This window comes from Bombus pyrosoma, linkage group LG6 (genome assembly GCF_014825855.1).
Source record: "Bombus pyrosoma isolate SC7728 linkage group LG6, ASM1482585v1, whole genome shotgun sequence".
Lineage (NCBI taxonomy): Eukaryota > Metazoa > Arthropoda > Insecta > Hymenoptera > Apidae > Bombus > Bombus pyrosoma.
In genome coordinates, this window is record NC_057775.1 from 360,849 (window position 1) to 373,718 (window position 12,870).

The following is a 12,870-nucleotide window of genomic DNA, read 5'->3' on the forward strand; positions in this document are numbered from 1 at the left end:
GAATGCCTTCTTTATCCTGAATCTTGGCCTTGACATTTTCAATGGTGTCGGAAGCTTCAACTTCTAAGGTGATAGTTTTCCCAGTAAGGGTTTTTACAAAAATTTGCATTCCTCCTCTCAGACGAAGAACAAGATGCAGGGTCGATTCCTTTTGAATATTATAATCAGACAGCGTACGTCCGTCTTCAAGTTGCTTTCCAGCAAAGATCAACCTTTGTTGGTCTGGAGGAATGCCTTCTTTATCCTGAATCTTGGCCTTGACATTTTCAATGGTGTCGGAAGCTTCAACTTCTAAGGTGATAGTTTTCCCAGTAAGGGTTTTTACAAAAATTTGCATTCCTCCTCTCAGACGAAGAACAAGATGCAGGGTCGATTCCTTTTGAATATTATAATCAGACAGCGTACGTCCGTCTTCAAGTTGTTTTCCAGCAAAGATCAACCTTTGTTGGTCTGGAGGTATTCCTTCTTTGTCTTGAATCTTTGCTTTCACATTCTCAATGGTATCGGAAGCTTCAACTTCAAGTGTGATAGTTTTTCCTGTCAGTGTCTTGACAAAGATTTGCATGATTATCTGTTACAAAATAAAATAAGTATTGTAATTAATTAGTGGATACTAACATGTATTCATATTAATGAAATAAAATGTTCTCTTTCAAATTTGAGTACATTATTTGTGTGTACTATTAGCATATTATAAGCTTTTTGTTTCCTCCATTTAGTACCATTATATTACTTTTTACATAACTCTCTATCATACCTGATACTTCAGACAGCTTTCATCAGTTATATCCTTTAATTATCATAAGTCACTTCACGTATCGTTTTGAAACAGAATAATCTTTGTCTTTCATTTCAACAGAAAAAAAATGGTAGTATTTTGTGCACAATTATATTAAAAGGAATTATATGAATTAAAAATTTTCCTTATTATTCCACAAATATAGTTATTCTCGCGGTAAAATTCGCTGTAGCTAAATGTCAACGGTTTTTATTTGTGCACTTTTTTAAAATAATCGTATGAAAGGTTTCAATCTGAGTAATACTAAGTGACATAGAGGTAATGGCGTCATACTGGAGAATCAATAATCGCCATTTTGTTTTCTGTTACTACGCAGCAGAAACGTAACGAATGATATGGAAAATTCTCGAGTTTTCTCAACGATTAATTATTAAAGATTCTTCGATTATATTAATATATGTGTTTTAAATATATAGAAAATATATCCTTTGAAATTTTGTTAAAAATAGATTCTAAACTTTGCATTTGTGGATGACGTCTTCAAAATCACTACTGTTACATTAAATTATGTTGCATTATTATTTTATTACTTTCTCTAAACGACGCATTTATGGATTTAAATACTGATAATTAACTCTTTCACTGCTAAAACTGTAATAATACGTTCTCTGAAATTCATGTCCGTCATACTGAACCTATTAAATTCGTGAATTTCACATAGCGTATAACCAATCGATTGCAAAATTTATTCAGCACTGGCCATTTTGTTACAGGAAATATATTCAGCAGTGAGAATAAAATAATTTAGGACAAAAAGAAAGTAAACGTCGATAAAATAAAGTAAATCTACAATTATCGAAAATTAAAATACAACAAATTCATAATGTATATAATAAACAAACGAAAGTTTTACCTTCTTCGCAGTAGCTCGTTGCAGCAAAAATTTCAATAAAATTTAAGGAGTCTCGCGTTCTGCCTCTAAAAACACCCAAGGTCCTATACTGAACTGAATGGGAACCACAGCGAACGTTCCTTTTATATCAGGAACGATAAGTCTTACTGATCATGCGCAAGCATGTCAGAAGATTCCTAAAAAGATGCCTATTGGTTTATATTTTTATCGTCATCGAGTCTCTGACGTTGCTACGTTTGGTTGGTTTCTGAGACAAAGGCTATTCTTTGTGGAATAAATTTTATTAAACTGATGCCGTTTATAAAATCATTTATGGCACATTATTAGTTTTGAAATGATACGTTTCCACCAACCGAAATTTTTATTTATATATAAATACATATGTTTCTATGAGTTGTCACATGTTGATAATAATATTATACAGCTAGAGGGCGCATAGGAAAACTGTTAAACAAAGAAAACTAATGATTCATTGTTTTTCAGAATATATTTTATAGTAAATTCGCTATACATATAACCAACATTTATACACAGTATACTAATTTTATCATTTTCCAGAAATCTCAATATTTAAGAAGCTAGGTATGTGTACGTGCGCGTTTGTATATAGAGCATACGTTGGTTATGTTTAGAATATTTCTTTATTTGGATGAATTTTACAGTCAGTTGAACACATTAATCAATTTAAGTCGATTTTGATCTTCTAAGCAATTTGATCGATTTGATATTAAATTATCCTAAAAATTCAAATAATAAAAATTGTCGCACAAAAACAATTCACTATTCATACGTGTCACATCAATATTGAAATCATGCTACATCGCAATACGATACTAGGCTGATGTAATAATCTTGGAATTGATGAAAACTTATTAATTTGATAATAAGAATTTATTTTACAAAAAATATTAGGATATTGAAGTAATATTTCAAATTAGGCACTGTAATCAAGATTATACATATATTTTAATGTAATTAAAACGATGTAATTGTTTATTTTTAAAATAACATTTCGTTGATATTACTTACCAAATATTTTTGGCAAAGCGTAGTGAAAACAGCATTTTTTCTTCTATATTTCAACAAAAAGAAACAAAAATGCAATTAGACAAATCATGACTATGAAAATAGATTAAAATTCTGTTTATATGATTGTTTTACATGAAATACATGACAATTTCAAATGCGTTTACTTACGATACTTATGTACAATTTTAACATGTTGAATGCCATTCTATCTTTACAGGGACTACCCGTAGCGCCTAGTTACACCAAATAGAATGAATGTTTTATAAAATTATGTTCGTAATTTACAAAAATTATCTTCTTCAATTAAAAATGATGAATTTTGTATTATGCGATACATATAATGTTGAAATATTACTTACAAGAGATAAATTATGATGTATAATTATATTTAATGAATTTATCTCACAGAGGTCACCGGCGATCCCATGGCACTGAAGTGCTATTTCACAGGAATCACTTATTTTTTATAATTATCAATTATCTCATATTATTTCTTCGACTTGTTAAATAATTGTTCCGCGTATTTATTCTTGTCGAGAGCGTTTAACAATCAAGTAAGAGCGTTTATTATACTTTTATATGCTACAAAAATTTGTGCATTTCATGTCTTCTACTTAATTTTTCATAAGTCGTAACATATTGTGAAAACTGTGCTGGCTCACCCTTACTTTGTTGTGCATCGCAATATGCACACATAATAAGTTTATGTTTCATGTATAAATGAAACTATTTCTATATGTTTTATGCTTCATTAATTTCGTCACACCATTGTACTAACAATGGTAATAATGAAAAATTTATAACTATTGATATTTGTTTAAATTATGTGTTTCTACTAATCTTGGCGCGCCGGTTACCAATGACCCCCGTGACATTCAACGTGTTAATTTAATATTTCATCATTAACATCGAAGTAACCAGTTTTAAGTAACTAAACAATTACGTAATTGATCAATAATTACAACGAATCATTAGTATAAGGAAAAAAAACGAAAAAGCTCGCAGATAATATAGCTGAACTCTAAGAACAATATATTTACCTTCCACTATCGAAGTACGTTTATAATAGAACACGTAATAGCTTTTCTCACATGAAATAAATCACATATTGTTCTTAAAAGTAAAGTATAATTAGAATGGCACAGCGAACGTTTGATATGATTTTTCTATATGAAAAAAATATAACGTAATTCCCACCTTAATTTCAGTACATCATCCAGTTCTCAATACTGAAAAGATAATATGCATTATTTAGATTTGAAACTTTATAAAGGCTCTACACACACGTTTTTGTAGATTTGAGGTACTGAATGAAAAAAATTTGTGAATTTCCTTCGTAATATATCTGCAGATATATAGCGCATTACATTACATTAATATTTGGTTTAACAAATAATAATAAATTAAAGATATTACACATGTCTCTCATATATTTAAATATATACAAACATACTTTAATTAATACTGTAAAACAGAAAAAACAAAAATGGCTTAATACTTTGTCTTATAATTATTATAACCTATCAGCCTACCCTAATTAAAGGACGAAGATAAGAAGCAGAAAGATCGAAATTATAGAATTTGAATATCGTTAATACACTTATTTGAAAGGACTAGTTGCACCAAACAGAATAAATGTTATATGAAATTATGTTCGTAATTTATATAAATTATCTTCTTAAATTAAACGTAAATTATATTTCCTTTAGTTTTATATCCTATCTTCTACATGTTTCATTAAAAAATTAATACAATATCAGTCTCAGTTCTACTCGGTGCCATCCAAAAATAAATTAACTTTCTTTATATGTCAAGTGTTCTTTTTTCTGTAAAAGATTAGCTAATTATAATCTTACAATCGAAGTGCTATTGTGTGTGTGGCCTTCTTGTTAAAGAGGATGCTTATTATCAACTCATCTTATTTGTAAAAGCTCTTACACAATATTGTAATATGCAAAGGAATATGGAAGTGAAGAAAACCTTATTCTTATCTCATGCATGTTCGGTTTATTCAATCAGGAATTGCATGTGTACAACAGAAGATTCATACACTATGTCAAAAGAATTTATTAAATGTAAACATTTTGAAATAGTATTCGACTTCCGGTGAAATTTGTAAACAAACTACAGGAAAATATTAAGAATTCTTAACACGTGCACTTAACCCTCATTAGACAGCAAAGCGTTTATTTTAATGATTGATTTTTCAACTCTGCTTTCTTGGAATCTTCTGCGTGAATCAGTACACGCGGTGTGAACATACGTTGTTAGGAGTTGTTTATGCAGGGAAAGAAACATTCTGCACTTCTTTACGACTACACACACAACATACACACGAATTCTCAATACAAACTAACCTACTTTTAACTTTTCAAAACTTATAAATGTTCAGTTTTTACACCACCTTTTCTATTAAACTTTTTCATCATACATTGTGACTTTGAAATATAGCTAAATAAGTAATTCAAAACTAATTAACGTATTCATCATTTCCTCTGACAAATTCCTAGTGCTGGAACTAATCGTACCAATTGCCTGTTTGGGAAAGATCTTTAGTCTTTTTAGAAGTGTCCAGTGAGATACTTGCAAAAGTGTAACTATTTATTTTAAAACTAACGCCATACTTATTTTTATAATTCTGAAAACTAGAATTTACGTAAAATAAATTCAATAAATGAAATCCGAAATATTGCATTATTTTAAAGATGTTTGGAACTTGCTAAAAAAATTAAATCTCAACAGACAAAGCAATGCATAATGTTTTGTCATTAAAATATTAAACTTAGTACTAATAGAAACGTGACAACTCTATGATATTATTATACATTCAAAAACAAAGTCAAGGTGCAATGATATAATCCGACCTAATAATTTCTTTCGCCATTAAAATCACGATTGCGAATTAAAACGATGCGCTATTGGTTGTCCAAAAGGAGATACATTCCAAATAATTACAATACTGTATTAATAGATCATTAGTCTTGTTTTAAATCTTGATATCTTTCCAATATAGAAACAACTTCATTGAACAAGCAATTGACACGAGAAAATTTTATTTCTTATACTATATAAGTTATGAGTAAATCGATAAAGCGAATATTTTGGTAGATCTACTTGGAGTCGGTCTCCATTTTGATCTCCTCTGCTTTTTTATCTTTCTTCGAAGCCTCACTATCCGTGCCTTCACCATTACTGTTGTCACGTCTTCGTTTTCTAGCATATCGGCCCTTATATTTAGGTGGCGGAAGTTGTTCCATGCCCAAAACTTTATGAATTTGACGAAATGCAACTAATCGTAAAGCATGTTGCGCTGAAGCAGTTATATCTTCCCTTTGTTGGGCTGTCATATTGCCTATTGCATCAACTGGTTCTTTTTCGCACGGATCAGATAATCCTACGAAGAAATACATTATTTATAACCAGTGTGATTCAATACAAAACTATATAAAATTTTATATAAGTATATAAAAATCAGATTGCCAATCATCTATGCAATACTGTAAAATTTCCATTGAGATAAAAAAATCGAAATACTCAATCTTAGAACCTACAATGGATTTCACAATACACTCAGTCTCGTCATCAAAATCATCATTTGGTTTTACGATATTAAAAAATTTGAATTTTTTTACTGATTATATTAATTAGCAGGAAGATATTACGATATACCTGGACTTCCTGGAAGCAATATTCCTCCAGCAACACATTCTAGAAGTCTTCTTAACGCTTCACCTGGACTAAGAGGTCCTCCAGCGGTACTAATCACTTTCTCAGTTAACAATTCTAGTGCCTGAAAGAAGATTGAACACCTGTTTGTTTCTATCTAATCCTTATATTCTGACCGGGACTGAATCCAGCCAAAATATAAAGAAGAGTCTATATCAAAAATTCTACATTAACGTGAAATAGACAGAATCCTCGGCCACTATGCAAGACAGTACTGTATTCAGTTTTGAATTTTTTGAATTATCATTGAATAGTTATAAATCACTTTGTTTTACTTTTAATAAAGTCAAATATCATATATGCATCATAAAAGAGTCGTTTCATACTAACCCATGGGTTTAATGGTCCCCACGTGGGTACACGGTTACAAAGATCACGCATTATGCGAATGACCATAACACAGCTCTGCAGTGAAGTTGCTCTAGCCTGTTAAATACGATCAGTATTTTAGTACATACAATTTGATACACACTTTAAAGTCTCTGAGTCTTCTGGAGATGCGACACCCTAAACTACTTTTAATTTGCTTTGTGTGGGCTTTAGCTATCCTCCCAGCCTCGTGCCTATAGCTCCTAAATATTAGCCCATATCAAAATTATCGGGTGTTTATTAAGTATTTCCTGAACAATTAATGCCTAACATAATATTTAAAAAAAAGTGCAACGTATCAGAAAAACTGTACACTTGTCGAACTGCCAAATACAACTATTGAACTTATAACTGAAAAACACCCGATATACTTATGACACCACTGTGTGTTTGTGCTTGTCTGTCTTTCAATATTTAACAGTGCTTTCAATGCACATTATGTAGAAAGTATGAAATAAAGTACATATGTATAAAGAGAAATACACTAACTTCAAGAATTTCTAAGACAGACCTAGAACAGACTCAGTCTAGGCTACAATGCATTAAGATTAATCCAGAATAATGAATAAGCTTGATCATAAGCATCGTAAAGCAATTTAGTGCATTATAAACAAAACAAACAAAACTACATCTTTTGAAGAAAAATTACGTACTTTTAACACGACTTTCTGCAAACAGTTTCCTATTATTCTGGATGTTGATGATTTGAAGTAAAGCAAATGTAAATGCTTTTGATGTGCATTAATATTTTAAATGCTACAATTCACGTTTACATAATGCTTATACTTCTTGCCTGAGATTATCTGATTGCACGTTCGATGTATTCTGTTTCTGAAATTACGCTATACATACACTTCTTTCTCTTCCTTTTTCCCTTTTTAGTCAAATTCTGCCAATAATAAAATATTGCCACTACCATCCACTTATAATAACTACCACATTGATTATAAATTACAAATAGTACATGACAAAGATTTTCGGATTAACTACCATAAAATGTAGTATTAGTGGATAAAGTGGATTGGCAAACCTACAAAACTGAAACATCAAACGTGATCAAATAAACATTTCAGACAAAATCATATCAACAAGAAGATAGATAGTAATAAAAATAAAATTGTCACAAGGCTGGAAGTTCTAAGACTGCTCTTTTTTGCGGACAGAGAGAGAGGACAACTTGCACGCGTTTCACGTATTAGGAAAAAATAACAGAAAACAGTCACTAGTGCCAACAAAATGGCACTGACAATTCGAGATCTTGAACTGAGAGTTGATTGATTCAAACCTGAAACCACTTGGCATGCCTGAGTGCAGCTAAAGCCTCCAAACACTTAGCCTTGGGAAGTACATCTGGTGGATCTGGTTTCGTCACAGCGGGCGCCGCGGGCGTTGTTTGCGGTTGAGCAGCTCCCTGTTGCTGCTGTCCAGCATTATCTGAGATTCCAACAAAGAAAGCACAACACGCTTAGACAACACTTAGAGTGTTTGATCATGCCCAACTTGGGTTTCCCCTCTATATATAATTATATTTTAACTCAAGCATATTAAACTTGAGGGCATAGTCTAAAACATTCTCATTGAAATAAAAATAAACCTAATCGAATGTAGTACATAACAATGATGCATTACTCCTATTCCTGGACGTCCTTTCTTCGCGTTACAAAAGAACGACCGATGTTTCTTACTGAAATTGACAGCGTTACTTAAAATTGAATATTAAAATAACGCTATCAAAAGAATCGTCGGTTAAGAATAAGGAGTTAACTGCGCATTGTGTATTATGCGTACAGCATTCGATGATAGAGGGTTTTCATTAAAATTATTAATGCATGATCAAAAAGTCCATAGTTTTAAGATTGCCTCAGCGTTGTTTCCTTATACCAAAAGCGTGTCCACGTTCATAATAACATATTATCTTCCTTAATGGAGACTCCAGCTTAATTATTATTGACATAACTTATAAAGTATACTACTACAAATTAACTTAAAACGAAGAAAAGCGACATCTAATCGTACCAAGTTTACGCTCTCTCTTTTCCGTTAAAAAATGGCTGTTAATATATTTCTATCTACGCTCTTACATATTTTTAAATAGTAATGTCTTTCAAAAATATAAATTATACTCAGTCGTGGACACACTAAAATGCGGCTGTATCAAAAAGAAAAAGGAATTTTTCATGTTAGAGCGTATATACACTGGCAACCGTTGAAGTCCTTGGCTGCCCCTGCATCATCCTGGTGCTTAGAAAAATTTACAAAGAAGCTTTTGGGCCATGAAAAGAACAAACAAAATTCATAAACCACGTTTTCAAGAAGTAGCATGAAAATAAAAAATGCTTTCTGTAAAATCTCTAAAATTATCAGTTATCCTTTTCTTGGCCACTATGAAAATATAAAACGATCAAATCACCTGCAGCAGCAGCTGGTTTGGGAGTTTCGCGCATTAAAGGACTGGTAAGTGTTACGCTAACAGTCACGCTGCCTCCTGAAACAGTTAATGCTGCTGACTCTGGGTGCTTCCCAACATTGTAAGTATCATCTGGAGCTACGATCTTCAACTGTGCCGGAAGTATCTCAGCAACTTTATTCAATAATGATCTGTAAATAAGAAAATATTTATATATGAATTTGTGTACAAAATTAATATATTTATACACAAATACAATAATTTTTTTCAACTAACCGTGTTGGTTTTTCTGCACACAGGACTACAAGACAAACGTGATTGTCACCAGATAATAGAAGTCCCTTCGCTAAATTGCCAACACGCATTACCCCTCTTAATATCCTGGAATCTTCTTTTTCCTTTTGGAATGAAAACAAATTGCCGTCGCTGCCATCTTCTTTCTGCGGCGTTGTTGTTTTCTTTTTGTCAGAATCTTCTTTAATTTTGACTATATCTGTATTTTGTTGCTGTTGTTGTGGTTGTTGTTGTTGAGGTTGCTGCGGTGTAGTCGTAGTTGGAGTCGTTGATGTAGCATTAGTAATAGATGGAACTGTTTTCTTGCCTGCAATTATAAAAATATTTTAACTATGCTATAGATATAAAATATAAAATAAGAAAAAGATAAAAGACGAAATAATTACCTGCTTCAGCCAATGTATCAGATACAAATTTCAATGCTTTTTCAGTATGTGAAACGATCTTCTGAACTGCCAGCAATTCCTGTTCTTTAGGATATATGGTGGTATGATGAGCTAATACATGTTTGTCATCTGATGAATCTGGCCTTCTTTGAGGACCAGGGAACATCATCATTGGTGGTGGTCCTGGGAAAGGACGTGGCATTGGTGGAGCTCCAGGTCCACGTCCATAGCGTCGATACCATTCATAGTACTCACATTCTTCTTCGTAACGACGTCTCTCTTCCCAGTACATCATTTCCTCGTCCATCATTGGACCCATAGGTCCCAATTGATTAATTTCTTCTCTACGTCGTAAGTAATCGTCTCGCATTTGTTGTCTACGAAATTTTTCTTCTAACATCTTTCTTTGTTTCAGACTTGGTTTCATATCAACAACTAAGTCGGGATTAACTTTTTTCTTATAAGCGAATCTGTGTCGTCTTCCTTTCATATGCATATCTTTGGCATTGGGGTCATTAAATCTGCATTCACAAAGCTTACAATTAAAACTTATAATTTTTCCATCTTCGGATTTGTTTTCTTCTATGTACTCTTGACCAACTGGTTGAATATCTTTTTCATCAACAGCTGCTTCTTCGACAGTTTCCTCTGTTACAGTTTCCTCTGTCTTAATTTCCGGGGCTTGATTTTGATTTACAGTCCCCAAATTTCCAGCTGCAAATATTAGACATGATATTAATATGTATTCCATATCTATCAAAAATTTGTATATTTAATTTAATATAAACTGTGTATCTGTAAAAAAAAGATTACTTACAAGCAACAAAGTTAATTTTAGGAGTAGCCGTTACGGTTGGCTTCTTAACCCCTGCAGTTTTAGCTGTGGCTGCTGGTTTTGGGTTCAGAACTGTTGGATCTGCGCTTGGTATTGGTTTCCCAAGTTTAGTGTGTAACTTGACAACTTTTTGATGTTTAGCCCCCCTGATATGAGCGGCATAAGCATCATTTCCAGTACAAGTTACATCACAAAGTTCGCAACGTAGACTGTTGCCTGCCCCACGTGCCGGTGGTTGCTGCGGTACTTTCAGAGAAGCTTCTTTCTTCTTATGTTTTTGGCCCTCCAGATGCTCACGGTACGTTTGAGGTCCAGCACAGCTGATCTTACAGACATCGCAATAGTGTAGTTGTTGTGGCTTAGGGGGCTGCTTGGGCCGCATTGCCTTCATTCCTCCCCCTCCAGTGCCAAATCCCTTTCGCCCGTAGCCCTGCCAACCTCCAGTCTTCTGGTTAGTTGAATTGCTGTTTGCACTCTGTTGGGCTACATACATAGTCGCAGCGCTATATAGCGCTGCGTCGTAGCCGGAATACGTTGTACTCGCCGTTTCTAAGGGAAATGAAATTGAAACCTCAAACTTTGGAGGAGTCAATCCTTTATATTCGTGAAACCATTCTACTAACTTGTATCCATCAAAATGAATACTTTATTCTTTTGATGAAATATTTATCAAGTATATTGTATAGTAATCACAAATCTTTATATAAAAAATCAATTTTGTAACTTCAGAGAGATTCAATTCAGCTAAATTTTTAAGCCATATCATGGTTTAAAATGTTAGCAGAATTTTATTATATCATTCATATGTATCAATTCCAATACCCAGAGGATCAATTTCATGTTATTAGTGCCTACGTCACGGTTAGCAGGACATTTACATAGGATTTTCAATCTTGGCGAAGAACATTGATATATATACATCTATATATATATATATATATATATATATATAATATATAAATATATAATTTAATGAAAACTTACTATTTGTAGCCGTCGATGGTGTAGCCGCAGGTGTTGCAGGAGCTGTATATCCTGAAGAATAGGTAGCACTTTGAGTAGGATTAGACTGCTGATAAGCTGTACTTGATGCTTGGTATGTTTTAGCTTGTCCAGTAGTAGTAGCTTGTCTGGCTGTGCCTGTATAAGCACTAGTGGTACTATATGCAGGTTTCGCAGCTTGATAATGTGTTTCTGTCGTAGTGTAAGTCGCTGCAGCTGCAGCAGGTTGCTGATAATAAGTTTTAGCAGCGTCGTATGTAGCTGCAGGTGCAGCACGTCCGTAACCGTAATCGTATGTCTGAGCCACAGTACCAGGATTAGCAGCTATAAAGAAAAAGGACTTTATGAAACTGGAATGTAAGCACGAAAATATTGGATACTGGACTCTGTTTATGAAAGAAAAGAAAGATGAAAAATATGAAATTGACTAAAATGAACTTACCAGCGTATGTAGTCCCAGTAGCGGCTGCAGCGGCGGCCGCTTGATACGTTTCGTAACCTGTAGCCGCGGCAGCAGCGGGTCGTTGAGTGTACGTGGCGGCAGTTGCCGCTGGAGTTACTGCGTATCCCGCTTGACCAGTCTGATAAGCGGCTGCGCTTGTCGCTCTATTCGAAAGAATAAATAGGTTTTCTTACAGACAAGGAATACAATGAAAAATGGAAACGCAAAACGAAAAAGACCTCTATCGGATCCGTGCCCGGGAGAGACGCTCGATGGACGCTCTACTCTCAGCAAGAAATGGCGGCCAAGCCGGCTGGGCTCTCGCGTGCACCGATTTTAACGAACAATTATTACTCCCGCCAACGTAGTTACCGTCACGAATTTTCGAAAAACTTAACACTAGCTACTTAATAATTATGGTATGCAATCGATTTCGTACCCATATTGCGTTCCGCCGTGAGTAAACCCAAAATAATTGTTCTGAGCCATCCTTCCTCGCAGAGAATCCCGGAAAGAAGGGCAATGGAGGAAGTTGTAGGGCGTGCCACGAACTCGATAGAATGGCGGCGCTGCCGCGGCTCCTATTGGTTATTCTGTTGGAGCCGGGCGCAACAATTGCAAGAATGCCGCGCCCTCAGTGGCCGCTTCCACGAGAACCCTTCGTCGTCCTCCGACAAACTACCTCCGCGCAAATCAACGCGCTACCGTACTAGCCAGAGAAACTACCG

The 12,870-nt window shown here is 34.0% G+C and overlaps 2 protein-coding genes across 4 annotated transcripts in view; both read right to left on the reverse strand.

Annotated features, from left to right (window-relative positions):
• LOC122568355 (polyubiquitin-B) overlaps window positions 1–1,791 on the reverse strand; it is a 3,545-nt gene extending 1,754 nt beyond the window's left edge. The window contains exons 1-2 of one of the 2 annotated variants that reach the window (XM_043727993.1): window positions 1,653–1,791; window positions 204–571 (exon numbers count right to left, since the gene is read on the reverse strand). In XM_043727993.1, coding sequence (XP_043583928.1) covers window positions 204–565 — 362 coding nt within the window. In that variant the 5' untranslated portion in view covers window positions 566–571; window positions 1,653–1,791. Of the gene's footprint in view, window positions 1–6; window positions 572–1,652 lie in introns of both variants that reach the window. The other variant, XM_043727994.1, reaches the window with a different exon arrangement.
• A 1,058-nt stretch (window positions 1,792–2,849) lies between these two features.
• LOC122568346 (zinc finger RNA-binding protein) lies at window positions 2,850–12,716 on the reverse strand. Of its 2 annotated transcripts, XM_043727982.1 has the most exons (12): window positions 12,582–12,716; window positions 12,143–12,306; window positions 11,683–12,024; window positions 10,681–11,247; window positions 9,864–10,577; window positions 9,460–9,784; window positions 9,187–9,374; window positions 8,062–8,210; window positions 6,738–6,833; window positions 6,351–6,471; window positions 3,041–6,075; window positions 2,850–2,914 (listed from the first exon to the last, which is right to left on the reverse strand). In XM_043727982.1, exons 1-11 carry the CDS (start codon window positions 12,629–12,631, stop codon window positions 5,792–5,794), a joined length of 3,000 nt encoding a protein of 999 aa, XP_043583917.1. In that variant the 5' UTR covers window positions 12,632–12,716; the 3' UTR covers window positions 2,850–2,914; window positions 3,041–5,791. The 2 variants fall into 2 exon arrangements, with proteins under 2 accessions (XP_043583917.1, XP_043583918.1); XM_043727983.1 differs by having other exon boundaries at window positions 2,850–6,075; window positions 10,681–11,136.
• Between the last annotated feature and the right edge of the window lie 154 nt (window positions 12,717–12,870).